The sequence below is a fragment of the Pelophylax lessonae genome (genome assembly GCF_965119305.1).
Source record: "Pelophylax lessonae genome assembly, chromosome: 12".
NCBI lineage: Eukaryota > Metazoa > Chordata > Amphibia > Anura > Ranidae > Pelophylax > Pelophylax lessonae.
Window position 1 is genome coordinate 78,998,300 of NC_138779.1, and position 27,698 is coordinate 79,025,997.

Below are 27,698 nucleotides of genomic sequence, written 5' to 3' on the forward strand. Positions count from 1 at the left end.
CCGTTGCTGCAAATATATATTTTTTGAACTCTTAAAATGCACAAGTCTATATCTTACGGTTAAATAATTTTATTTGATAGATTTTGGTGGCTTACAAACTTTTTGTTAAATGTTTACTGTAATGAAGATTAGTATAAACAAAGAATAAAATTAACAAAAATAAAAATCAGACAAATGACTTTTCAGCAGGGAAAACAAAAAACAAAGTAACAACGTTTTTATGACCACTTTTCTAAAATGCACATCCAGGACAACATTACAAATTAAATTTTGCAAAAACTAAAAAAGAAAAATTAAAAATTTAGACAAAAAACATAAAAGGTTTTGTTTTACATCAATAATACATTAGTAAGAGAGTTAAAATGTTATTTTGTTTAAAACATACCATATTTGGAAAACTGTATATGGCAGTGCAAAAAAAAATAAAATTGTAATTTAAAAGTGCTATATACAGCAGCGATTTAAAAATAGCACATTTCACATTGGTAAAGCAGTGCAGAAAAAGTTTATCATACTGTATGTGGGACAAGGAATGTTCTCTTCTGAATGGCATGGGTGGTTGAAGAGAACCCAGTTCTTCGCAGACTGATTAACAAAACCAAAAGCAATGAAGAGGGTAAGGGGATATTGCAAACCCAGTGTAAACCAATCATTTTAAAAATATATACAGTACTTTTAAGTGCTTTATAATTTCAGCAGTCCAAATAAGTCTCAAAAACTAAAGATATATATTTTTTTTCCCCTGCGAGGTATTTCTTGCGTGGACAACTTTATCATCTGCATGATTACATGAATATAAAAAGGTACGTAGGTTTTAGTCACAGCACTATATTATGGTCCAAACTTGCCCAAAGATTCTGATGTATACTGGGACGGTGAAATGGAATCCATACAGTACCCTTTGGTTATTGCACAAGCTCCCTCTGGATTCCCCCTCTCCTCTATGGAATTGTTGTTTACTAGATTCTGGAGTCTTTGTCGTTCTTGAGCCTGCTTTGCTCTGTTAGCAATGTACCGTACTCTGCTTTGACTTCTGGAGGATGTCCTTCGAAGAAAATTCATACTGTCATCCTCATACTGAACTGGCTGAAATTCAGTAGGGGATGTTATATCATTTTCTTTCTCAAAACTTGTTAGCTTCTTCAGTTGCTCTGTAAGAGAATCTGTAGACTTGCTGGAAGCTTTTGTACCATTTGGTCTTCTCTGCACTCTCTGTGACCTTGTTATAAAGCTTCTGCTAATGCTCCTATACTTGCTTTCAAAGTTGCATGTAATATCATCGGAGGTCAGGTCTCCAAGACTTTTAGACATTGATTGACTAGTGGATGTTTTGTTATTGGGGTTAGACTTGCTAGTGGTTTGTTTTAGACTCTCAATATATAGTCTATTCCAGGTGTTTCGTCTTGGTAGAGGTGGCAGTACCTCTTCAGGATTTCTGGCCAGAGGTCTTGGAGAAAGTTCACTTATTGCTCTGTTGTTGGACATTAAATTTGGGTTTGATTTGCTTTTAGTTACTCCTAAGGAAATCTCTCGATCTAAAGTTGTTGCTGATCTTGGTCTAATGTTGTTTTTTAAATGAATGCTTTCAAAGTTATCATCAGATATATCAAGATCCAACAAGCTTTTCTGTGCTAAATTGGGCAAAGAGAGATCAATCACTGTGTCGTTAGAGGATTTACTGGAAGACGAAGACATGCTGTCCCTATGACTATTACACTCTAGTTTTCTCCAAATCTTATCATTAATGGTGGCATCAGAATAAACCTCTGCCACCGGTGACTGACACACAGAATTCAAATTCAAGGCTGAGCTGTTTGAAATAACATGACCTTCACTTTTTGTTCTTCTCACAGGTACAGGTGGACCAACCCTGGCCATGGATGGCTGTTGGATTATACGATCAACTTGTGGTCTCTGACCTGTGGAAGATAATGAATGCTTTATTGGGTTGTTCAGTATCTGCTGTTCAGGAAGCCTATCGATTTTGTTTGCCTCTGTAGTGCTGTTATTTTGATGTAAGAATTGCTCTGCTATGTTCTCTTTTACTTGACAATATTTGGCCTTGTCTTTTGCAACGTGTGCTAATAAAGACATTCCTGGTTTCATGTTGGCAGAATTTAAGGTAATTGTGGTTTCACGTTTTCCATTTGTGATGGTGAGTATATTTCCATTCTTTTCCTTGCATGGTCTTTCAGTATTGTTGTTAGTATATGTGGATGCACCACTGGATGCTGTTGATATTTTACCTGCAGCATGTTCAGTGTTTATTCCATGCATGTTATTGGAGGTACTTGCTGCATTAGGACATTCAGAATGAGATCCTGTGGGTTCATCAGACACTTTACTGCTATCATTTTTGACTGAGGCAGCAGGTTGATTAACTTTTGGATCAGGAAAAGGTATTTCCTTGGCAAAGGTTGGTTCTTCTGTTATGGTTTCAAGACTGCATAAAGAAGAGACCGACCTACACATTGAGATTTGTCTGGCATCTGAAAGCAAAAAAACAAAAAAAAAATAATATCAGTTAACATCCATGAACCTAAAAACGACATTATGTTTTTAAAACTGTATACTTTTATATATTAAATGCAACAAATATCATTTTGGTGGCAAAGTGTTACCCCAACCCTATAGGACACCGAGTGGATTATGGTGTAACTGATTGTTTTTGGTATGTTTTCCTTATCTCATTTGTGAATGTGGAAAGACATATAATTTTTAACCTTTTTTTTTTTATAAAGAAAGGCACCCCAGAAAAAGGGAGGGTAACTCTGTGTGCCACATGGACAGAGAGTTAGGGACATTTTTCCACTGGAGACACAAAGCAATACAATTAAGGATCTAACCCTTCTCCACTCTATTTCAAGCAGAAAAAAAGAAATACATGGATGGAATCCCACTGTAAATTATTGGGTAAAAACACTGTGTATTAGGAATAATGCATTCTGACAACATCAAATATCTATTAGATATTTCCACATATAGAATAGTGAAGTCTACATATAGAATAGTGAAGTCTGTATAGTCAACTAATGATAGGAGTCACTCTTCTAAATTCCAGGTTGGCCCATTGAACCTTTTTGTTTCAGTCATGTTTACTATGTCTTCTTGAAACAGGGACCCTGTGTGGCCCCGAAACATTGATTTTACAATGTTTTGGGGCCACACAGGGTCCCTTTCTCAAGACGACAGTGTCACTAAATTGCCTTGAAGAAGGGGCCCTATGTGCACATTACATTATTAATTAAAACTGGTATTGCACATTTTAACTAAGCCTAATTTACTGTAGACTGAAAGGATCTTAGATGGCTCACCACACATGGTTCATATCTGGCAGTAGACATCAGCTTTCAGAGTCAATGTTGAAACAGACCACTGATGTAAACCATAAATTATAACACGTGCAGAGTTGAAACTAAACACTGGATGGATAATGGACAGTGCTGACAGAGCTTGTTCAGTCCTGCCATTCATTTACATTTACAAAAAAGCAAACAGGCTGTTCATTTTGAAGGACATTTTCACTTTGCAACAAAAAATTTAGCTGAGATAATGCAATGAAAGTTCACTTTGCAATTAATATCCAAATGCATGCAAGAAAAAAAAAAAAAGTAGTTTTGCTGCGTGACTGGATGCTGGAAGTCAACATGATTTCTCCTCCTTCACTAAGCCAAGGGAAGATCTCCCTATAAAACTGAGGCTAATTTAGTAAATCAACCCTACTGTGTTGAAAAATCAACTTAAACATATGCAATAAATGAACTTCTATGAAACTAAACTCTTATACTGGCGAAGATGTTACATCCCGTTGGCTAAGAAAATCTGGGTGTTGTTTACCCTACAATTGTATTATAACCAACCTTTATTCATTAAGCTCTGAAGTTCATTATTGAAACTGATAACATTTCTTGTAAGTTTCAGTGCTATGGTGCTGTAAAGGACTGTAGTATAAAGTGACCATGCTGTCTGACAATAGATAGTATATACATTTTTACCATGCATCATGAATGGTCTCTGTCCATATTAAGGTCTACTCTAATCAATCTGGATAAACAAGCACATGCTACTTCACTGAACACACAACATGCAAAAACAGGCCACACGTTCTCCATGCATGTATCATTTTAAGACAAAATTTGTTAGCAGGGTTTATTTGGAAAAACAGACTGGAGCTGGTCAGACACGTTACAATCTGGCAGTACAATCTCTTAACAAGCTCATTTAAATGTATGAAAAACGGTGTGAGGGTCTTTTGAAGCACTCCATTCATAAAATCACTCAGCTAGACCCTCTACATTACCGAGTAGTTGGTAAATTTGATTGTACAATCAGAGAGGAATACGTGTGGCCAGCTGGAGAAGTCAACCTTAGGCAATACCTCTTATGTATCTACATATTGGTTATCTAAAACTAAAATTGTTCCAATATTTGAGTTCTACTAGTATCTTGAAAATGTCAAGCTTTTGAAACTTTGATAATAGCATTCAACATTCACTTGGCTTTTTTTTACTAACCATTCAATTTCATGCTATAAGATATATCGTAGGGAATTGTTTTGCTTGTCTCTCCTGATAATGTAACTTACATTATGCCATTCTTTATCATTGCTGATAAACATTCAATCTTTTGTGAGAGAAATACTAAACTTCTCAAAATTATAAGGTCTACAATAATTGATAAATGCACTTTTAGCCACAAAAATTAAAGCTAAACTCCAGCTTTAATATATATACATAAACGGCTACATTTAGTGTCGGTTCACACTATGGCGATCCGACTTTGGGGGCGACTTGCACGGACTTCACATAATGGAAGTCAATGCAAGTCGCTTTAAATTCGGTCAAAAGTAATGCAGGAACTATTTTCTAAGTCGGAGCGACTTGAGTCGCTACTATTAGAACGGTTCCCATAGCACTGAATGGACCGCAACTTGTCAGGCGGCCAAGTTGCCTGACAAGTCGCGGTAGTGTGAACCGGGACTAAATGACATTATGTAATCATTAATACATTATTAACCACTTCTGGACCGGAAAGTTTTACCCTCTTAATGACCAGGCCATTTTTCGCGATATGGCACTATGTTATTTTAACTGACAATTGCGTGGTCATGCGACGCAATTGCCAAATAAAATTGAAGTTCTCTTTTCCCCCACAAATAGAGCTTTCTTTTGGTGGTATTTGATCACCTCTGAGATTTTTATTTTTTGCGCTATAAACAAAAAAAGAGCAACAATTCTGAAAAAAAAAAAAAAAAAAAAAAACAATATTTTTTACTTTCCGCTATAAAACATTCCCAATTAAAAAATAAAAAACGTCAAAATCAAATTCTTTTATCATTTTAGGCCAATATGTATTCTATACATATTTTTGGTAAAAAAAAAAAAAAAACAATAAGTGTATATTGATTGGTTTGCGCAAAAGTTATCATGTTTACAAACTAGGGGAAAGATTTATGTCATTATAATTTTTTTATTTATTTTTTACTAGTATAAGCAATTTTTAGCGGGACAGTGACATTGCGGTGGACAGATCGGACACTTAACTGACATTTTTTTACACTTTTGGGGGACCAGTGACATTACTACAGTAATTAGTACTAAAAATATGCACTGTTACTATACTAATGACACTGGCAGGGAAGGGGGTTAACGCCAGGTGCGATCAAAGGGTTAAACGTGTCCCTAGGGGGTGCTTTCTAACTGTGTGGGGATGTGCTTGCTAGATGAACACAGAAACCTGTGTTCCTAAATAGGAGGAACCCAGGATCCCTGTGTTAATTACTGACAGAACAGAGGTCTGCCGTGTTTACATCGGCAGACCGCCAGTCTGTCTCCACGGGGAGCAATCGCGGGTGCCCAGTGGACGCGCTTATTGGTTCCCCATGTGGCCAATTGATGCGTGCGCCCGCGTGCCCCCACTAGCTGTCCCACAAAAGACAGAGCCGACCTACCGCAGTATAAGTACAGTGGCTGGTCTGCAAGTTGTTAAACTTATTTTTAATTGCAAATGGTATCTGAATATGCCCTGGCATCAGCCTCTTACAATCCCTGTACATGAGACAATCAATTCATGTGCTGACAAGAAGCATGCTGAGAGGAAGAGAGAGCAGAGTGATAGATTAGCTCATCACTGTGTTGTTTTCCCTTTCACTGTCTAGTCATTGGCTGAGGCAGGTCCAGGACAACCTGGGCTTTAGGATGATGGCCATCAGACTGAGCATATCTGGGGGCAGGGGAAATTTCTGGACTGAAGTTGAATATTACAGCAAAAGCCGGTTTTCAGATTTTCTCTTCTAATGTGCTATTCGTTTTTATCTTGTTATTTTTGACTAGAGTTCTGCTTTAACAGCGCATCCAAAATGCTGATGGAAACTATTATCCATGACATTTATTCTGTTGGCATTGTCTTAGTGTAAAAAGGAGAAGGGTCTGCCAATATATAGCCAATATATAGCATACAACAATATGAAGGTAGAATTTGGATAAAGAAAGGTAAAACCTAAAGTAAGAAAGTGATAAAAGTGTGGGGCTTGCACACAATTGTTTTGTAACAAAGTTATACAATAGTAAAAAAGTGAATGAATCAAACAGTCCAGTGTGATACAATTCCCAGCACTAAAAAAATATCTTCCAATGCTTTTTTCCAGTCCGTTCACCGCTTGTGCTCAAAGTACTGATATACACTTTGAGGTGTTTGACCCCTTTTTACAGGTAGTTAAAAAATCACTCTTTTGCCCTCAGAGGCTGGGATCCCCCTGAGATGAGGCTCCAGTATGTTCCTCCGATTTTTTTATGTGAATCATACATAAGATGACCAGACGAGAGATAAAATGTAAGTTTCATAGTGCAGTATTTATTAAAATTGGTTGGTACTATAAAAGTTAATGGTTACGCTCACATGTATTGGTGCCTGTAAACCCACCAGTAAGTACAGCTTGTATGGGAAGGAATGGCTTAGCTGGGTCTACCACAGAGCCAGTGTGCGTTCCAAGCCTCTCTCTCGAGATTCTCAGCCCGGAAATGATGTCACATGGGACCCAAGAGTGAGGTCACACACGACCCCGAAGTGACCGTACTCTTTTGGTACTGGGAATTATGTCTCACGGGACTGTTAAGATTCATTCACTTTTTAACTATTGTATGTATATGCTACAAAAGAATTGTATGCAAGTGGCACACTTTTATCACTTTCATGTCACAAGTGGATCTATTCCATTTAAAGGGGCAGCTACGTTTTGTTTTTACTTTTGGTTTTATGTTTCATAATAGGCGCCATACATTGGTTTAATCTTTGCTAAAACCTAAAACATACCCATCCCCATTTTAAACATTTAAAACAACATTTCTTGTCTGCTATTGGCTTTAGTACCCAGAAAAGCCTCTTTTGTGGGGCCTCTTTATTTAGTTCCATCTGTTACTAGGGGTCTGACTTCCCTGACTTCAGGGCCTTAGCCTTGTCCTACTTCCAAGCCAATCCCCCACTATCTTTTACTCACCTCTACAGCCCCCCCCCCACCCCACTGCACTTTTAATTATAGCCACCACTGCAAAATAAATGATGCTCCTAGGCAGGCTGGCCATGTGACCTCCTCCCATGATGCAGTGTGTACTAGAGCCAAGCAATATCACATAACGGAGGAGGTAATTTCACTGCTTCCCCAAAGCGCAGACATCAGACAACATTGGATAATTTAGTAGCAGTTATGACATAGGAAGGCAAGTCAGAGGAGTGCTGGAGAGGCGAGAATACAATGGTTGGGGTGGACTTTGCTCATGCACTGTAACTTTGCCTTGAATAAGCCAGGTCACAAAGGTCTCTTTAAAGGACAGTCTTATTGGACAGAGTACAGTATTAGAAAGCAAGTGGAACCTAGACCAGAAGTAAGGACCCCAATCAAAGTACAACAGAACTGAAAGGTTTTCTAACCAATAGAAGTAATAGCTGGCACCTAGTGTTGTCAGCTCTTTCAAGGTTTAAAATCGGTGACCAGGTTCACTTCAAAGATGTCCTGGATTATAGATATTGAAATATTAATGTCTTGCTGATTTTTGATCTTCATGTTGAAGTTTATTTTTTCCTGGTTATTTAGATATTTAAGAGGTATTGGCTAAACATCACACAAAAGGCCATATTACACATGGCTTGTAACCCAGTAACAGTTTGTTACCTTATCTGGCTTGTCCTTTCAGTCTTTTACTAGAGAGTTGAGGAAAATACAAGTGAAAAGGCAGAACACATGACAGTAGTTAGTGAGGAAAGGAATCCAGGAACTTTAATTTGAACATATAGTCCATACAACAAACAGTTACTGCTACATCACAGAGTAATGTCCTCCAGCCAGAGTATTTGTAAGTTTAAGAGTAAAATCAGAAAGAGGGATGCATACAAAAACTGGTAAAAACTGTGCAAAAAAGGCATTGTAACCAATAGTAACTAATTTCATCCTATGGATGTTATTTGTTTTTCTTTGATAGGCACATGGACTTAAAAGACTTGATCTTGCCCCTGATCTAGCATATGATTTTTAATGGAGGATCGGGTTTTTAGGGCCTCTCCAAGTGGTGAAAAAAGTGTTAGAAGTGCTTACTGTAACTTTCCTGTTTGTTTAAAAATGTCTAAGAAGAAGGGACGGAAGCTCCTAGTCACTCATGCACTGCTTCTGCCTACCAAGAGAGTTGCACATGAAACTATAGCAGGTCAATCCAAGCGGACTTTTTTTTTTAGGAAAGTACTGGCAAAACCAGGTAGGTGCCAGAGGGGAGTTAGATAACTTATAGATCCATCTGTCCTCAGTGTCTACTGGCACCCCATTAATGACTAATGTTTAAAGCATACATGCCTTAGTCTAGCCATTCTTGTGTGTGCTCCTATTGTGGAGACTCTAGGGGTTTGGAGTTGGAAGTTGGAACCGCAGTGTATGTAGGGGTCCTTTGTCATATGGGCTGTGGCTTGCTTAGATGTGTGCAAACAGAGCCCTCTGTTTTGGAGTGGACTGTTGGGTGGGGCCTGGATTGGTTGTTTTGCGGGCTGGCTGGTGGGTGTGCTGGGAGGTCTTTTGTCTACTTGCGGTGTGAATTGCCCTTCCGCGTGTGTGGGGTTGGGGTAGTTGCCACTTTTTTGTGAAGTTGGGTGGATTGGGTGCAGGGGCGTACCGAGTGCTCTCGCTGCCATTGTGCTCTTGCTGGGCCTCGCGTGTGTCCCTGTGCCTTTGGGGGGGGGGGGGGGGGAATGACTCCTTCGGGTATCCTTGCCCCTGATCAACCCTTGTGTATGCTCCTTCTGTGAGGGCTCTTGAGATTTGGAGTTTGGGGTGCAGTGTGTGTGTGTGTGTGGGGGGGTCCCATGGGCATAGGCGCTGTGGCTTGTGCATGTATTTGCAGGTGTTTGTGGTTGGAGCCCTGTTTTTTGCTCGGACTGTTGGGCCGGTGGCCGGTTTGGTTGTTTTGCAGGCTAGCTGGTGGGTGTGTTGGGAGGTCTTTTGTCTGTTTGTGCTGTGCATTGTCCTTCCATGTGCACCTTGCTGCTGGGTCGGTTATGGGTTGGGGTGGTTGCCACTTTTTTGTACAGTTAGATGCGAAACATGAGTATAAGGCAATCTTTCATCAAATTACCCATTTAATTTTATTGATACTGGGTTATATAAACCTAGAATAGTTACTGTATTCAAATAAATTAAATACTCTAACTGGAAAAAGAACATCACGTGACATATAAGCAACATACACACAAACAGCAAAGACATCGAAAATGTACATTACAACAATGTTGTGACTAGACTCATGGAACTAATGTCTGCAGACTAAAACCACAACACTGAATGAGGAAACTAAGAGAATTCTATGTTGTGACTGATGTTCTACAAAGGTTATAGCGGGACACAATATGTATCTTACCAGTAAAGAATATAGGGGATTTACTTCGAATTTCCTCCAACTTTTGGACGAACAAGGCATTCATTTCCCTTTGAAGGGTGCCCATTTGCCTTCGAGAATTTTCATGCCAGCCCATAGACTGTTCAGGACTTCCAATACTCTCTAGGCTGCTGGAGCTAGAGGAAACTGAACCACTGCCAACAGGTACCAAATTTACAGTACTTCCATACCTGCCACCTGTTTGGCATTGCCATCTCTGTCTAGGATTACTTTTTATCCCAGCACATTTAGAGTCTCCATTTTTCTTTCCCGGAATAACAATAGACTGTGAGTTTCGGGGTGGATCATTGGCATTCCCATGGTCACTGAGGGATAATAAGTCTGTCTGTTGCCGCCTTGGCTGATCTGTAATACCATAATATTTCAATTCTAACCTTTCTTCTTGCACATTGCTATAATGTTCTCGAGCTTTAATGTCATGTATAATAGGCTTGGTGCCTGTATTATCATTCCACTTACAGTCTAGATCTGGGCTCTCTTTAGAGCCAATCATGCATTTCATACAGTTGGTGGCCATTCCGATCCTACCTGAACCATTCATTGAGCAACGTGCGAACACACCCATTTTATGAGAAGGGCTGTCATGATGGGGGACTCTTTCAGATCTCCGAAATGATTCGCTGAATGTCGTTCCCCTAGAGATACGAACATGGCCTTTGCTTTTACCAGAGCTACAACTCTTACCTTTCAAACCCTTGCTGTGCATTTCCGTGGGAGTACCGTCCCTAGATGGTAGAATCGGAGAAGTACTTTCAGCCTCTTTATCAAAGCGGGGCATAGAGGAATCATCCGTCTCTCTATCTTCGCTAGCCCCTTCTGAGCTGTTGTCTTTGGAATCAATGGCAATTTCTGGAAAGCCCTTTTTGTGTTTTTGCTGGCCTTTAGTTGGAGCACTGGCGGTTCTTCTCAATATGTGACTACTAATGGAATGTTTCCGATGAAGCTGCCCAGCAGCATGACTGTCCAGAGATGCTTGCTTTGGATTTCTCAGAAACAGTCCTTTTAATCCCACGGCCTGTTTGACCTGAATGAAAAGCAGCCAGAGGAAAAAAAAATAATTAGGAATTGCTTGCACAACATGAAATGAGCATGAGGATGTTCATGTTTCCGCCACATGTAGGTGAACATTTTTGGTCAACAAATAAAACTGGAACCAAAATTATAAAAAACAAAAACACATTGCACAGCTATAAGAAAAAGGTGACACCAAATAATACAATATGTTTATGATATGACATTAAAACTATAAAATTATGTAAAGAAAGCAAATCAAATTTTGTCCACAGTGTTTTTCTGTTTTAACAATTTTTTTTATTTAGTGTATTTTTCCTAGACGGCAAACTATGTCCAAGGTCCACAAAGCTCCTAAAAACTTACTGAATGAGCAAGCGCATTGAAGTCTAAAATATTATAGACAAGGTGGTGTATCATAGCTAGTCAACTATTATAGTCTTCTGGAAGAGGTATATCAAAGCTTATCAACAAAATGTGTATTGTTTGTTCATGTTGTGTAATTTCTTAGGGTTTAGGCTTAAGGATTTAGGCTGTCTGCATTACAAAAGTTCCAGGAGAACCCAAAGGAACATGCCTAGTGTATAAGTAGGTTAAAGATAGGAAGACAAACTGTAATCATCCAGTAAGTAGAAAAGGGCAGGCTTCTTTTCTAGAGAGGTGACAAAACTTGTAGTTGCAAATGCTTAGGAACCAACAGTTAGGTCATCTAAAAAGAACTGGCACCTAACAAATTATTTGGGGGCAATAGGAAGTGAGGCTCCAATCATGAATTCTAATTATAACTAGAAATTATAACAAGAACCTTTTAAATATATTATTAGCCTAAAGTTACAGTTTAGACATTTTAAACGTTAAAACAATAACCCTCCTCCCACTGCCTTAAACTAATGGCTGGCATAAAAAAAAAAAAAAACGAAATACCTAATTTACTTACCTAAAACCACAGTTATGTGATTCTCCATCCCAGAGTCTTTTCTTCAGTGTACATAAGGAGTGGTCCTCTTTCGAGTGTCCATGTCACTTTCCTATGTGACGTGGACACTTCCTATTGGCTGTTCAGTGGCCGGATATTCTTAAGATCCAGTAGAAGAGTAATAGCAGGGTAAGGGGTCTGCCAGGGACCAGCCAATGTGGGCACATCTGCAAGGAGTGAAGTGGCAGTCCCTGCACCTGGAAGTGGCTCCAGTGAAGAACTCAGAAGGTATATTTAGATGAATATACAGTACCTTAACAAGGTAAGGGGAAAAAAAAACCATGCATGATGGAGGGGGAGGGGTGGTCATATTTTGTCTGGAGTTGGGCTTTTATTTATTTGCCCCAAACATCTTTGGCTTGAAGTTACTATAAAGCAGAGATGTATGTAGTGTAACAGGCCATGCAGCCACATTGTAACCTCTCCTCAAAATGGATTAAAAGCCTTTCCCTCCTGAATTTTTGCTGCCTGCCATCATACACATTTGAAGTATGTACAAAATGTCTTAATATCCAGGGATAAATGAAATATTGCCTATAGCAACCATTTACAATCTTTATTTCCCCTAATGTGCACTAGAAACGTATACACCTGGAAATAGTTTCAAAATAAATAATTTATTTAAATTCACAACTTTCAGTATTAATTAAGGATAGCCAATTCAAAAACGTTATTTTTTTTATCTATGCTTTTACCTCTGCCTTTTTAACAAACTATTGAAAGCTGCCATTGTAGATCCAAACACTGAAAACATTATAGTATTTATATTATTTCTGCATTGTAACTGCAGTCAAAGACCAAGAAGAAAAGAAGACATGTTCTGAATACCTGTTTGGTATATATTTTCAATACCGGCATCCAAAAATGAGGATTTCTTTGCAGCACTGAACTCATGTGACCACTAGAGAGCCCAAATTACTATAAACATGCAGCCCCTGTACAAGTAAAGCCAAGACCTGACCATACATTATCCCATGTATTTTCAAATAGTCAACAGTTAAAGCAGAGTGTACATCTGCAAGGGTTTCCGATGGCTTCCTTGTTCTGGAGACATGTACCCACTTCTAATGAGAACCTGTTCAGGAGCTATCAGCTTCTAACAGTTTGTGATCTGCAGTGCATACATGAGAACAGTGCAGCACAGAAATTAACATTTATGATTCCTGCCATAGAAGACATTGAGGTAAGTGGAACAGTAACAATCCTCATTCTTAGTCCATACCTACTGTATAGACACAGACAGGCTGACCAGAAACAACGCAATCCAATGGATCTGTGATGAGAGCTTTCAAGTTAGGGGGACTAAAAAGCCAGAGGTAAGATGTTATTTTAAAAGCTGTTTGCTATCCATAGATATAATAAAAAGGTCAATGAGTTAAAAAAAAAAAAAAAGAAAAAAAAACAGTTGCTCTTGAAGGATTACAAGGGTTTAGTTGTTTCCTCATCACATTTCAATCCCATGACATATATTAATCTAAACAGAAAAAGCACAATTAACACAGAAACCAACAGCACAACAATGGCAGAATATAGATACAGTGCAAATTGTGTCAAGCACGCATATAAGCTTAAGAATTCTTAGAACACAGAGCTGGTTAGACTGTCGTTGGCTGAAGCAAGACATCAGCAGATCACAAGTTGTACTGTAAGTGAGTTTATGAGTGCAGATCATGAGACATAATCATTACATTCTCCTTAGTGAACCAAGATCATGAAGAATGTTATGCTGGCATTGTCACAGCATTCCATGTATACTTGCCAACTTCAGCGGCACAATCTGCCGAAAAGCATTTTACGACCCCCGACATCTTTTTGCCTATAAAAAATATATGTCCTCAATGCCTCATGAATTATTAATAGTAACATTTTGCTGTGCCTGGTTTCTCTAGGCTTAATATTGCCATTGATTCCCTTTGTATAATAATGAAGAAATAAGGTATATCATCATCATCATTCATTCCGGCAGCGTGCAGTATAGAGCAGCTATCTAAATTAAGACATATTGGGGAGACATTTATGGAAACTGAAAATGAGGGGCAAAGGAGCTGGAACATACGGAACAGGGAAGACATTAAAGCTTATTTCATAAGGCAAATACATGCGAAAATCAAAGTAACTAATCATCTTTCCTATTTGCATCAGCTATAGATGGGTGTAGAATAAGATTTGTTTGGTTTCCATTAGCTTTTCTAATAACTTATTAACAACCACAATTGCAATTATTTGGCAATGTGAAGTCAAAGTCTTAAAGGTGTTGTGAATAACAGCAATCGGACATAAAATTTTATGTTTATTCTGTTTTTCAGACCTCAGATTTTAATTGGTTGCCTATACTAACTCAATAAAAACTAATATCTGATTGCTTGTGATGCCTTGTGACATCACTGCCCTCTACCTGATAGCACAGAAAGACATACTAATTCTTTAGAATTTTAGGAAACGACAGAGGCCTTCTTCCAAAAACACAGGAGAACTAAAAAGGCAACCCGGTCGCATAAACATAGCCCAGTGTTTACCGATGCTATCAGTAGTTTTGGGCTGGGCATAAGTTCTTCTTCATGCTGGCTCATGCAGAATAATGCCCAGTGTGTAGCAGACCTGGGTCTTTGGGATGAAGGCACAAGCTAAAACCATGTGTGAAAGCAGTAATGCTATTGGCTATGAACACCAAGCACCCAGGCACTGACACCAAGGCACTCATATATAAAAACGACGACAAAGAAATATGTAAAAACGTACAAATGTGACCAGTAGCGCAAAAAGTAGTAATGACCTCACACTACCACAAGGATAAATAGTCCTTCTATTCAACAGTAACACATGAGATCACTTAGGTAGACAAACAGCTATAAAAAGTCCATCATAACAACAGAATGTCCATCCACACATGTGAATCTTGATGGGATGTAGATTTAATCAGTGGATGTAACGGGTCACCTCTTATCACCACCACCGTGAAAGCAAGGGGGAGTAGGTCACACTCACCGACAGTAATGGCTTAGCCACTCTCATGGATAAGCGAAAACACCAAATGTCAGCAATTGTCCACCATAGATAATCCCAAAACCTCGTCAGGATGAGGGAGGATCAGTGTACTCCGTACCATGTGGGAAAAACAAAGCACAAAGCACAAAGCCCCACGAGTGCAATATTGTTTAAACACTTTATTATTGCATCCACTTAAACAAAAGAAAGCCACTCACACTCACAAGCCCCCTATGATTAAGTCGGTAAGACGAAACTAGTCGAGGCGTGACCTGTCGGCGTCAACCAACCTACCTATCACACAGTAATACTGCTAGGAGTGATAACAGACCCGGAAGGAGCACGGACCACGGCGTGGAGCCTGGGAAATGTCCCCAAACGGTGCAGTATATCCTCCATGGGATTTTATATCCTGTTATGATTATGTTAAAATGTGAGTGGCTTTCTTTTGTTTAAGTGGATGCAATAATAAAGTGCTTAAACAATATTGCACTAGTGGGGCTTTGTGCTTTGTTTTTCCCACATGGTACGGAGTACACTGATCCTCCCTCATCCTGACAAGGTTTTGTGATTATCTATGGTGGACAATTGCTGACATTTGGTGTTTTCGCTTATCCACGAGAGTGGCTAAGCCATTACTTTCGGTGAGTGTGAACTACTCCCCCTTGCTTTCACGGTGGTGGTGTCAAGAGATGACCCGTTACATCCACTGATTAAATCTACATACCATCAAGATTCACATGTGTGGATGCACTTTTATGGATGGACATTCTGTTATGATGGACTTTTTATAGCTGTTTGTCTACCTAAGTGATCTCATGTGTTACTGTTGAATAGAAGGACTATTTATCCTTGTGGTAGTGTGAGGTCATTACTACTTTTTGCGCTACTGGTCACATTTGTATGTTTTTACATATTGCTTTGTCGCCGTTTTTATATATTTATATTTTAGGTAGCAGCACGGGGATTGGCAGTTGGGTTGTCCTAAAGCGCTTGGGGTTGTTCACTTTTATTGAGGCAGGCCGAGTGAGCACTTCTTTTATTACCAAGGCACTCATGTTATTTGTTGGGGAGGTAGTCTATTATTGCCTTATTGCTATTTTTTTTTAACTGAAGTTGCAATATAAAAACCCTATGTATCAGTGTATAAAAAGAAATAACTATGGTTTTTGCCCTCAATATTCCTGCTTGAAATGGATGAATGGAAGTGTAATAATAAAGATAATATGACTGGCTCCTACTGGCAACAAAGACAGTATCAAAAAAAAAGTGTGTGTATCTCTTGACCATCATAGTAATGCTGAGATGATCCCAATACGCAGGGTCATTGTATTTAGGTCAGTTTTGAGTGTGGAAAGGCACAATAAAGAAAGATAAGGGCAGGACGTCAGCCTTGCAGGTATGAATTCTGTGAGGAACGTACAAAAGTTAAACACAGTAAATATTTAAAAAATGTTAAATTAAAAAATAACTAGATGTTCTAGTTTTACTGAGGTATCCAGATTGCTGCTAGCAAGATAAATGTTTAGATGGTTGATAAACACTCTCCATACAGATAACAAAGGTCATACTTACAGAATACGACATATGGTTGATGTGGTACTGTACATACAGGAATTGAAAACAGGCCATGTTTGCCAAATTTGGCCAAAGGCAGCTGCTTTCTTTGCTTTGGAATGTATGCAGCCAGTGATAGTCTGAGGACCTGAAGATGCCAAAAACTAAAAGCCATAGCCTATCTTACCAGTTGCTTGAAACCAATAATATTAGACATGGCACTCAATTTAATTTAGAAACAGAATGCATTTCCTGTCTTTGTTCAATTTCCTGTACAACCATATAACGTGAACCTGCTCATTCAGGCAAAATAACAGGTTCTCTTAAAAGCCCACCCTTCTTCCCCATTGACACATACTTTCCCCATACTTCCCTAATTCCCTCTTGGCCTGCTGGATCTCGAATACAGTATCTCACCAAAGTGAGTACACCCTTTACATTTTTGTAAATATTTTATTCTATCTCTTCATGTGACAACACTGAAGAAATGACACTTTGCTACAATGTAAAGTAGTGAGTGTACAGCTTGTATAACAGTGCAAATTTGCTGTCCCCTCAAAATGACTCAACACACAGCCATTAATGTCTAAACTGCTGCCAACAAAAGTGAGTACACCCCTAAGTGAAAATGTCCCTGACAAGCTTTAGACCCCATTAATGCTCATTCTAAAGTCCCCTAACTACTATAAACTGCCCACACTCTACAGGTAATGCTCTGTTTTATTTGCATGATGCTATAGGTACCAATATATGTGGGGTACAAACTTAACTTAAATACAATGTATGTTTCTCTATATACAGTACATTTGTACATGAAATGTGAGACATGCATATTGTATTGTATTTGTTTTAGTTCCATTTTATTCGTTAATAAATAAAACCTATCATTTCGTCCTCAATGCACTTTATAAAATGCTAATTAACTCCAGTGGAAGCTGATGCTCTTGCCTTGCTTTTTAAGATACAAGTTCCAAGGCTGTCCTCCTAAACCTGGCTACAGTACTTAGTGAGTCACTGGTCTGAATAAAGCATGCAGCCAGTGAAATCTGAAAAAAAGTCTGAACTTCCTCCTGTATTCCATGTCAGCCAGGATAAGGATGACCACCCAACCCTGAACCTACAAAAACAGTGAGCTACGACAGGCCAGATTTCAGTCCACACACCTTAAGATGTAACTTGCTGCTTTTCAGAACATTAAGCACTGCTGTCTATAACAGATGTGAAATGGTTGCATAGTAACAAGAGAAACAGCAGAATGGAATACTTCTAGAACCCGTACAAGCATTGGGAAATATAAATCGGTGCCTTGTCTTAAAATATTGTATTTCCCACAGAAATGACTTGAGTGTTCAGGCTCCAGGATTATCCTTGCCCCAAAAGTTTGTGACATGGATTTTTTTTTTTTTTTTTGGAATAGCCTTCTTTCAGGAGGTTTCTAATGGGTCACTCTGTTAAATGAACTGTGAAATACATTCAAATCAGCAAGCTGCATGCCAATTAATTGCTCTTCTGGGACCTAACACCATCAACGCTCTAAATAGCTTTGTTTGAATTTTTACAATGAAAAATGTATGAAGGGGGAGCCTCCTGGGAATTTGCAGGCTATATAATTTGACAACACAGATCTATAAAAAGATACATAAAACAATGCAAACCAAATTATCAGCGGAATGTAGAAGTTGGCAAGTATACAGATTAACTCGAATGCAAACATTCTTGAACAAAGAAACAACACATCGGATGCATTCACACAGCACTGTGAAAGAAACGTTTCACCTATGATATGAATTTGTGGGTTATTGAGTATGACGATGAAGTGCTGCTGTTAACAGTGCATTTCCTATGTGCAATTATAATAAAACAAACAAAAAAATCTAAAAGAAAAGTATTCAGTTAGACATTAATTGGCAACCCAGATCAAATGCAATATTACTTTGTTAAAGGAAAACCAAGAACCATTTAGAAGGCGATCCAGAATGGCTCATTTCAAATAGACTGACACGTTTACATGCCTTGATTTTTAATAAAATGGAAACCACAGAGGATTTTAAGAAAATTTTTGGTCAGGTGACCATAACAGATTGACGAAGAAATTAGCATTGCTACATTTAGGGATTTAGAGGACAACAATGAAAAAACAGAGAAAAACAAATTACTTGGACAAAAAACAATGTTGATTTTAAAAGACCTAATAAAAAAATTTCGTTAATCCTAACTTGCTAGTAAGAAATGGCATCTTGCAAGTTTAGTTTTATATATGGTGTGTAAATATGTGCTATATATCTAAAAAAAAATTAAAGGAACACTTTGAAAACACAGATCTCAACAGGGAGAAATATACTGCTGGATATCTATACTGAAATGGACTGGGTAATGTTTTAGGAAGGAAAGAATGTCACATCGTTTGATGGAAATGAAAATGATCAACTTACAGAGAGCTGAATTCAAAGACACCCCCGAAAATCAAAGTGAAAAAATGATGCAGCAGGCTAGTCAATTTTGCTGAAATGTCATGGCAGCAACTCAAAATAGTACTTAGTAGTTTGTATGGCCCCCACATGCGTGTACATGCTTGTATGCATACCTGACAACATTAGAGCATGCTCCTAATGGGATGACGGATGGTGTCCTTAGACATTTCCTCCCAGATCTGGACCAGGGCATCACTGAGCTCCTGAACAGACTGAGGTGCAACCTGGCGGTGTTGGATGGACCGAAACATAATGTCCCAGAGATATTTGATTTAGGTCAGGCGAGTGTGGTTATTCGATGGTATCAATTCTGTCATCCTCCAGGAACTGTCTGCATACTCTCACCACGAGGCCGGGCATTGTTGTGCACCAGGAGGAACCCAGTACTCACTGCACCAGCTCAGCGTCGGACAATGGGTTCAAGGATTTTATCTCGATATCTAATGGCAGTCAGGGGGCCATGGTCTAGCCTGTAGAGGTCTGTGCGTCCCTCCATTAATGTGCCTTCCCAGACTATCACTGACCCACCACCAAATCGGTCATGCTGAACGATGTTACAGGCAGCATAACATTTTCCACGCCTTTTCCAGACCCTTTCACGTATGTCCCATGTACTCAGGGTGAACTTGCTCCCATCTGTTAAAAGCACAAGGCGCCAGTGGCAGACATGCCAATTTTGGTGGTCAATGGCAAATGCCAATCAAACTCCATAGTGCCAGGCAGTGAGCACTAGAGGACATTGGGCCCTCAGGCCACCCTCATGGAGTCTGTTTCTGAGTGTTTGGTCAGAGATATTGACACCAGTGGCCTGCTGGGGGTCATTTTGTAGGGCTCTGGCAGTGCTCATCCTGTTCCTCCTTGCACAAGTGAGCAGATACCAGACCTGCTGATGGGTTAAGTACCTTCTACGGCCCTGTCAAGCTCTCCTAGAGTAACTGCCTGTCTCCTGGAATCTCCTCCATGGTCCTGAGACTGTGTTGGGAGACTCAGTAAACCTTCTAGCAATGGCACGTATTGATGTGCCCTCCTGGAGGATTTGGGCTGCCTGTGCAACCTCTATAGGGTCCAGGTATCTCCTCATGCTACCAGTAGTGACACTAACCCTAGCCAAATGCAAAACTAGTGAAAACAGTCAAAAAGGTGAGTAGGGAAAAAAAATGTCAGTGGCCTCCACCTGTAAAACCATTCCTATTTTGGAGGTTGTTTCATTGTTGCCCATCTAGTGCACCTCATGTTAATTTCATTAGCACCAAAGCAGCTGAAACTAATTAAAAAAGCCCTCTGCTACTTAACTGACCAGATCAATATCCCAGGAGTTAAATTTACTTGTTGCTGTACTCCGATTAAAAAGTGTTCCTTGTTTATTTTTTTGAGCAGTGTATATATTATATGTGTCTACAGTAAGCCACGGCATTTTTTTTTTTTGCTTAGCAACCAAAACATTATTGTGATGGCAACTGTTTAGCACAGTTTAAGTATGACCTGGAGTTACTGCTTACAAGTACTTACATAGAATGCATGAAGGTAAAAAATCTTCACCCTTTACAGCCACTTTAAGCTATAGGATAAAACGAGGCTTGGACATCCACATGACAATAGATAGGAATATTTTGCATGCCATTTGGATGCTCCCACATTTTGACCTGTTGCAAACAGCAACATTTAACTGGTTCCTGCCCGGCCTATGGTACAATGACAGGCAGGCAGGAGCACACTCGTTCTCGGAAGACATCATATGACTTCCCCCCTATTCTTGGCATGCATCACGATGATCAGTGGTGAGCTGCGTCCAGTAGACACGACGTTGGCCCTTTACAGTGTGATCAGCAGCGTCACAGCTGATCACATGTAAGCAAATGTCAGTTATCGTCATTTCCTTTCCTCAGTCCTATCAGTGCTCATCAATGCCATCTTAGCACTGCAGCCCTATCAGTCCAGCCTCACCAGTGTCCATCAGTGCAATCCTAACAGTGCAGTCTCATCTGTAGAGCCCCAGCAGTCCCCATCAGTGTATACTTATTGGTGTAGACTCATCAGTGCAGCCTCATTAGTGGCCATCAGTGTAGCCTCCTCAGTGCTTATCAATGCAGCTTTATCAGTGTCCATCAGTGCAGCCTCATTGGTGTCCATCAGTGCAGCCTAATCAGTGCTCATCAATGCAGCATCATCACTGCAGCCTCATTAGTGCCCAATCAGTGCAGCCCCATCAGTAGCCATTAGTGCACTCTCATTAGTTCAGCCTCATCAGTGCAGCCTCAGTGTCCATCAGTGCAGCCTACCAGTGCCCATCAGTGCAGCCTATTGGTGTCCATCAGTGCAGCCTCATCGGTGCCCATCAGTGCCGCTTCATTGGTGCTCATCAGTGCAGCCTCATCTGAGCTCATCAATACAGCCTCATAAATGCAGCCTATCAGTGTCCATCAGTGCAGCCTCATCAGACAATCCACAGACAGACAGTTTATTGGGACACTGAATTAGGGAGAAGGACCTACCTGCCAGCCAACTAACTGCACATCCGATCCGTGCCGTGGGAATCTTAGCACTGCTACTCCCACTGTGAACCCATTACCTAGCTGCACCTGCAGTCGTGGCCTTCTCCCGACAAAACAGACTGCATGGGGTGGGGTCTGAGAGTCAATGGTGCTTCCAGCCCCGCCCCCTCCTCTGCTCTATGTGGACTACTACTGCTGCAATGTATCTGGTTGCTCCACAGAAAGTGGCATCAATGGGCGCAGGGCGGCCCCCAATGTTCAGGCAGCATGGGCTTCAGGGCCCCATTTGCCCTACGTTAAACATTTACAAATGGGCCCCATAGAGTTTTTTTTTTTTTTTTATACATTTTCTGTTCAGGGCTAGATTTTTGTCTTTATTTATACATTTCTGAAACTCAGAGGAGATCCAAGTACAAACACAGCAGAAGGACTATGCAGGGCCACTCTCTCTTCCATCAGTGATTGGAACCACCTACATTAGCCAGTTATACACAGACAACAAGCATGCAGGTAGTACCATGCATTTTTATTTGAAAGCCAAGGAGGCTCTGCAAAAAGTCATGGATACTCCTTTATTTAATGCTTGTCCATACTGGGGCTTAAAATATATTTATGTCCAAATAAGTGGACAACTAAAATGCATTCATTTCCAACTTAGTGTTCTGAATTTCTCTACTAAAATTTTAGGTGCAGAAATCAATTTTAAAAACAAATGTAATATTTTACCTTTGGATGGAATGTACAATTTCTGCAAACAGAATTGTCAAATACAGAGTTAAAACAATTATAAAAAAATATTTAAAAAAAGTGTATAAACTTTCTTAACAGGTACAATAGATCTGACCAAAAGTCATCACACTCCTCCTTTAACAGGTAGGTGTTAGATTGTGTGTTTTTTGAATCTGCAAAAATAGTTTTTAGGTATGATAAATGCTCACTGAAGGTTTAGCATCTGTGCCTAATCCATACCAGTACTGAAAAAGTATTCATGTCCAACTAAGTGAACAACTAAAATGCATTCATGTCCAACTTGGTGCTGTAAATTTCTGTACTAAAATTTCAGGTGCAGAAATCAATGTCAAAAACGAATGTGACGTTTTAACTTTGGCTGTAATGTTCCGTTTTTAAAAAGGGATCCTGGTAGCAAACACCCCTGTTTTAAACGGATATATGCTAAACCCCGGAGTTATCAGGACCCGAAAGCTAGAAAAGTTAAGATCATAGTTGAGTAGAAATGTACGAAAAGGTAATTACACAGAAAATACATTACACTGCACTGATTTCCCCTTATCCCAACCTATTCTTAAGTCCAATAATCAAACCTTCCCAGTAAGCCTGGAAAGCTACAGTTAATTATTTTAAACAACTTTGATCTACCGTATTTCCTTAAAAGTGTTTAGTGTTAAAATGAACTTACATACAAATACATTGCTTAATCATATTAAAGTAGAACTGAGCCCAATCCCCAATGGACAGTCTATATAGTGGTGGAGACTGAATGTTCAGGCTGCATGGAGAGCATTTTGACAAGAGGCTGTGTGGTGCAGATTAGACCACGCAGCTGAGATTGTGACAGGTGAGAGTGGGATTGAAACAAATGTAGCTGTACTGCTCCCGAAAACAAACGTAGAAAAATTCTCTAAAGTGAGGGAAACCTTATCCGATAAACTGGAAACAGCGTCCCAATTGGAATATTTCCCCTCTATTTCTGTTCTATAGACAACTCAAAATACTGTGTGGGTTGTAACCAGGTCAAGGGGAGAAGGCCAGCTTCTTGGCAGAGGTTTCTAACCCTTGTCCCCCACCCCAAAATCTAAGACCCAAAAGTGGTTCCACCCAAAAGTTGAACTTCCGCTTTAAATAGTCCTAACCCCCTGACATGCCACATTTGGCATGTCATTTTTTTTGGGGGGGGGGGGGGGGAGCGGGTACCTAGTTTTGACATGTACCCGCTCCCACTTCCGCTCGGAGCGCCGCGGCGCCCTGAGCGGAAGTTCTCCTCTCTCCCTCCCTCCCTGCAATCTTCTGGGACATGTCAGAGTTCCCAGAAGATTGCCGGCCAATCACGACGCATAGCGCAACTCGCGCATGCGCAGTGAGTACCCGGCTGTGAAGCCGCAAACTGTCACAGCCGGGTGCCCACATCAGTGATGCCGGCGCCACGGAGCAGAGAGGGAGAAGACGGCGCATCGCTGGACCGTGGGACAGGTGAGTGTGCGGTTAGGCTGGAACTCCGCTTTAAATGCATTGGTAACAAATCCCATGTTTGAAGGACTTTCCTTTAGCTACTTCAATTTCTGCTCACAATTAAAACACATATCAGCTCTTTCTCTAACATTGATTATTACTAAATTTTATGCATGTTAATGGTAGGAGAACTACACAGCTTAGAAAAATTAAAGGAACACTTCTTAATATAGCATCAAGTCAATTACACTCCTGGGAAATTGATCTGGTCAGGTAAGTAGCATTGAGGGTTGTGAATAAGTTTCAACTGCTTTGGTGTTAATTAAATTAACTGGTGCACTAGATGGGCAACAATGAGACAACCTCCAAAACAGAAATAGTTTTACAGGTGGAGGCCACTGACATTTTTTTCCCCTACTCATCTTTTCTGACTGTTTTTCACTAGTTTTGCATTTGGCTAGGGTTAGTGTCACTACTGGTAGCATGAGGCGATACCTGGACCCTATAGAGATTGCATAAGCAGTCCAACTCCTCCAGGATGGCACATTAATACGTGCCATTACCAGAAGGTTTGCTGTGTCTCACAGCACAGTCTTAAGAGCATGGAGGATATTCCAGGAGACTGGCAGTTACTCTAGAAGAGCTGGACAGGGCTGTCGAAGGTCCTTAACTCAGCAGGATCGGTATCTACTCCTATCTGCAAGAAGGAACAGGATGTGCACTGCCAGAGTCCTACAAAATGACCTTCAGCAGGCCACTGGTGTGAATGTCTCTGACCAATCAGAAAGAGACTTCATGAGAGTGGCCTGAGGGCCCGACGTCCTCTAGTGGGCCCTGTTCTCACTGCCCGGCATGGTGGAGCTTGATTGGCATTTGCCATTGAACACCAGAATTGGCAGGTCTGCCACTGGCACTCTGTGCTTTTCACAGATGAGAGCAGGGTCACCCTGAGCACATGTGACAGACGTGAAAGCATCTGGAGAACGTTATGCTGCCTGTACCATATTCTACTCCTTTATATAATGCTCATCCATACTGGGGCTTAAAATATATTTATGTCCAAATAAGTGGACAAATAAAAAGCATTCATGTCCAACTTAGTGCTCTGAATTTCTTTACTAAAATTTTCGGCGCAAAAAACAATTTTAAAAATGCATGTAACGTTTTACCTTTGGATGGAATATACCATTTCTACAAACAGAATCATGGATACTCCTTTATTCAACTGTCAAATACAGAGTTTAAACAAATCTAAAAAATAAATATTTTAAAAAAGTGTATAAACTTTCTAAACCGGTACAACAGATCTGCCCAAAATCATCACACTCCTCCTTTAACAGGTTGATGTTAGATTGTGTGTTGTTTTTTTGAATCTGCAAAATTAGTTTTTAGGTATAATAAAAGCTCACTGAAGGTGGGACTTCACTGACAAACACTTTTACCAACTGTGCCTAATCCATACCAGTACTGAAAAAGTATTCATGTCCAACTAAGGGAACAACTAAAATGCATTCATGCCCAACTTGGTGCTGTAACATTGTTCAGCATGACCGGTTTGGTGGTGGATCAGTGATGGTCTGGAGAGGCATATCCATGGAGGGACACACAGACCTCTACAGGCTAGATAATGGCACCCTGACTGTCACTGGGTATCAGGATGAAATCTTTGGACCCATTGTCAGACCCTATGCTGGTGCAGTGGGTCCTGGGTTCCTCCTGGTGCACAACAATGCCCGGCCTCATGTGATGAGAGTATGCAGCCAGTTCCTGGAGGATGAAGCAATTTATACCACTAAATGGCCCCAGGCTCGCCTGACCTAAATCCAATAGAAAACCTCTGGGACATTATGTTTTGGTCCATCCGATGCCACCAGGTTGCACCTCAAATCTGTTCAGGAGATCAGTGATGCCCTGATCCAAATCTGGGAGGAAATACCCCAGGACACCATCTGTCATCTCAGTAAGAGCATGCTCCGACGTTGTCAGACATGCATACAAGCATGTGGGGCCATACAAAATACTGAGAACCATTTTGAGTTGCTGCAATGAAATTTCAGCAAAATGGTCTAGCCTGCTACATCATTTGTTCACTTTGATTTTCGGGATGCCTTTCAATTCAGCCCTCTGTAGGTTAATCATTTTCATTTTCATCACACAATGTGGCATCCTTTTGTTTCTAACACATTACCAAGTCCATATTAGTATAGATATCCAGCATGATATTTTTCCCCATTGAGATCTGATGTGTTTTCAAAGTGTTCCTTTAATTTTTTTGAGCAGTGTATATTGTATGCCCACTGGTTTAAGGACAAGAGTGAAGTCCACAATACTCTCTGTAAAGCTCCACATATAGTGTCTGTGCTATATTAATGCAATTAATGACCAATGCGATGGAAAACAAAGAACAAAAGAAGCTATACTAACAAAAATGTAAACTTGCAAACCACGATAAAGGACAAAAAACAAAAAAACAAACAAACTGATAACACATTAAAAAGGACAATTGAAAGAGGGAAGTCTCTGATACACAAATTGGTTTATTTTTCACCCTGGATCAGCTTCATAAATGGTCTTCTAAAGGTTGTGGATGGCCTATTAGTAGTAGGACAATCCATAAAATGAACTGATTGTTTAAATGTGTCAGAAGGAAACAATGATGCTTATGAGTTGTCGGAAAACATGCAGAATGTGTGAGTGTCTGTCACTCACTACACCTTCCTGTGACATGAGGGGGGTACCTTCATGGCTCCTAAATAGTTTCTGCTTCTAAAAGTAGATTTTTGACACAGAGAAGTCCACTGAAATCACAAACAGACAGAGTAAAGGTAAATCAGAAAGAAACAACATTAAAAGTGAAGAGAAGAACTTCACAGCTAGACTGAATAAGAGAACAAACAGTGAAACATTATGCAGGTTAGACAGACCACATACAGTAAGACACAACAGAAAGCTTGTTCAAAGAGACAGCTTGGCAGAGATAAAGGGTTGGGGGCTTGGGTTCTACTCATAAGACGATTTGTTTGCACTGCATTCAAACAGAAAAGCAGAATATTTGACATATGCACATTTCTGGATAACATTTTACTGCTTGAACAGAATGGACTGCAGCAACTTAAACAAAAAGAAATAAAACACAAGCTAGAAAAAAGAAATTAGGATAAAGCTGAGACACCAAAACATTTATTATTGTGAGCGGTTAAGGTTGCTTAAAGGCACACTAAGAAAAGTCTGTAGTTGGAGAATTTCTATTTTATTGGAAATTTCTTAAAGGATACATTCATGTAGGACTATAATCTCCAGAGAGCATTGCTAGCATCTGATAATTAACCCCCTCCCCAATATAAGTAGAACAAATAAAGAGTTGAGTAAGTCTTAGTAGACAGAATAGAATACCGATTAACATTTTATTATACATGATTTACATAGTCCTTACAGTTTGCGCAACGCTTTACAATATAAAGGGAGACAATACAGCCACAATACAATTCAATACCAGAGGGTTAGGAGGGCCCTGCTCCTGGGAGCTTACAATCTAATAAGGAGGAGCTGGTGGAACAAAAGGTAATAACTGTGTGGGATGAACGGTTTGGAGAAATAAAAGATTTGGTTATTAGCTGAAGGCGAGATAGGCTTCCCTGAAGAGATGAGTTTTCAGGGATCCCCTAAAAGTGGATAGAGTAGGAGATAGCTGGACAGATTGGGGCAGGGAGTTCCAGAGGATGGCAGAGGCTTTGGAGAAGTCCTAGAGACCAGCATCGGAGAAGGAGACAAGGGAGCTAGAGAGCAGGAGGTCTTAGGCTGGCCATAAACTATACAATTTTCTTATTCAATTTCCTTTAGATTTACCTTAAACTATATAGTGCAAGGGCCGGCCTGCCTGATTGCAAGTTGAAAGTGTTTAGGTTTGACCTTACATTACATGGGTTTGGTAAATCTAAAGGAAAGTTGAACAAGAAAATTGTATAGTATATGGCCAGCCATAGGAGGCGTGGAGAGGACGGTCTGGGTAATATTTTGAGGCAAGATTAGTGATGAGGCTCAATGCAAGTTGTAAATGGCTTTGTAGGTTATTGGTAATGTTTTGAAT

At 40.0% G+C, this 27,698-nt stretch overlaps 1 protein-coding gene across 5 annotated transcripts in view; it reads right to left on the reverse strand.

The window, feature by feature from the left end:
* Positions 1–203: 203 nt before the first annotated feature.
* Positions 204–27,698, reverse strand: part of PLCH2 (phospholipase C eta 2) — a 1,017,756-nt gene continuing 990,261 nt past the window's right edge. For 2 of the 5 annotated variants that reach the window (XM_082273764.1, XM_082273765.1), the window contains exons 20-22: positions 26,350–26,409; positions 10,617–10,956; positions 204–2,489 (exon numbers count right to left, since the gene is read on the reverse strand). In XM_082273764.1, the coding sequence (XP_082129890.1) occupies positions 832–2,489; positions 10,617–10,956; positions 26,350–26,409 (2,058 nt within the window). In that variant the 3' untranslated portion in view covers positions 204–831. Of the gene's footprint in view, positions 2,490–8,167; positions 8,197–9,893; positions 10,957–26,349; positions 26,410–27,698 lie in introns of all 5 variants that reach the window. The other 3 variants (XM_082273766.1, XM_082273767.1, XM_082273768.1) reach the window with 3 other exon arrangements.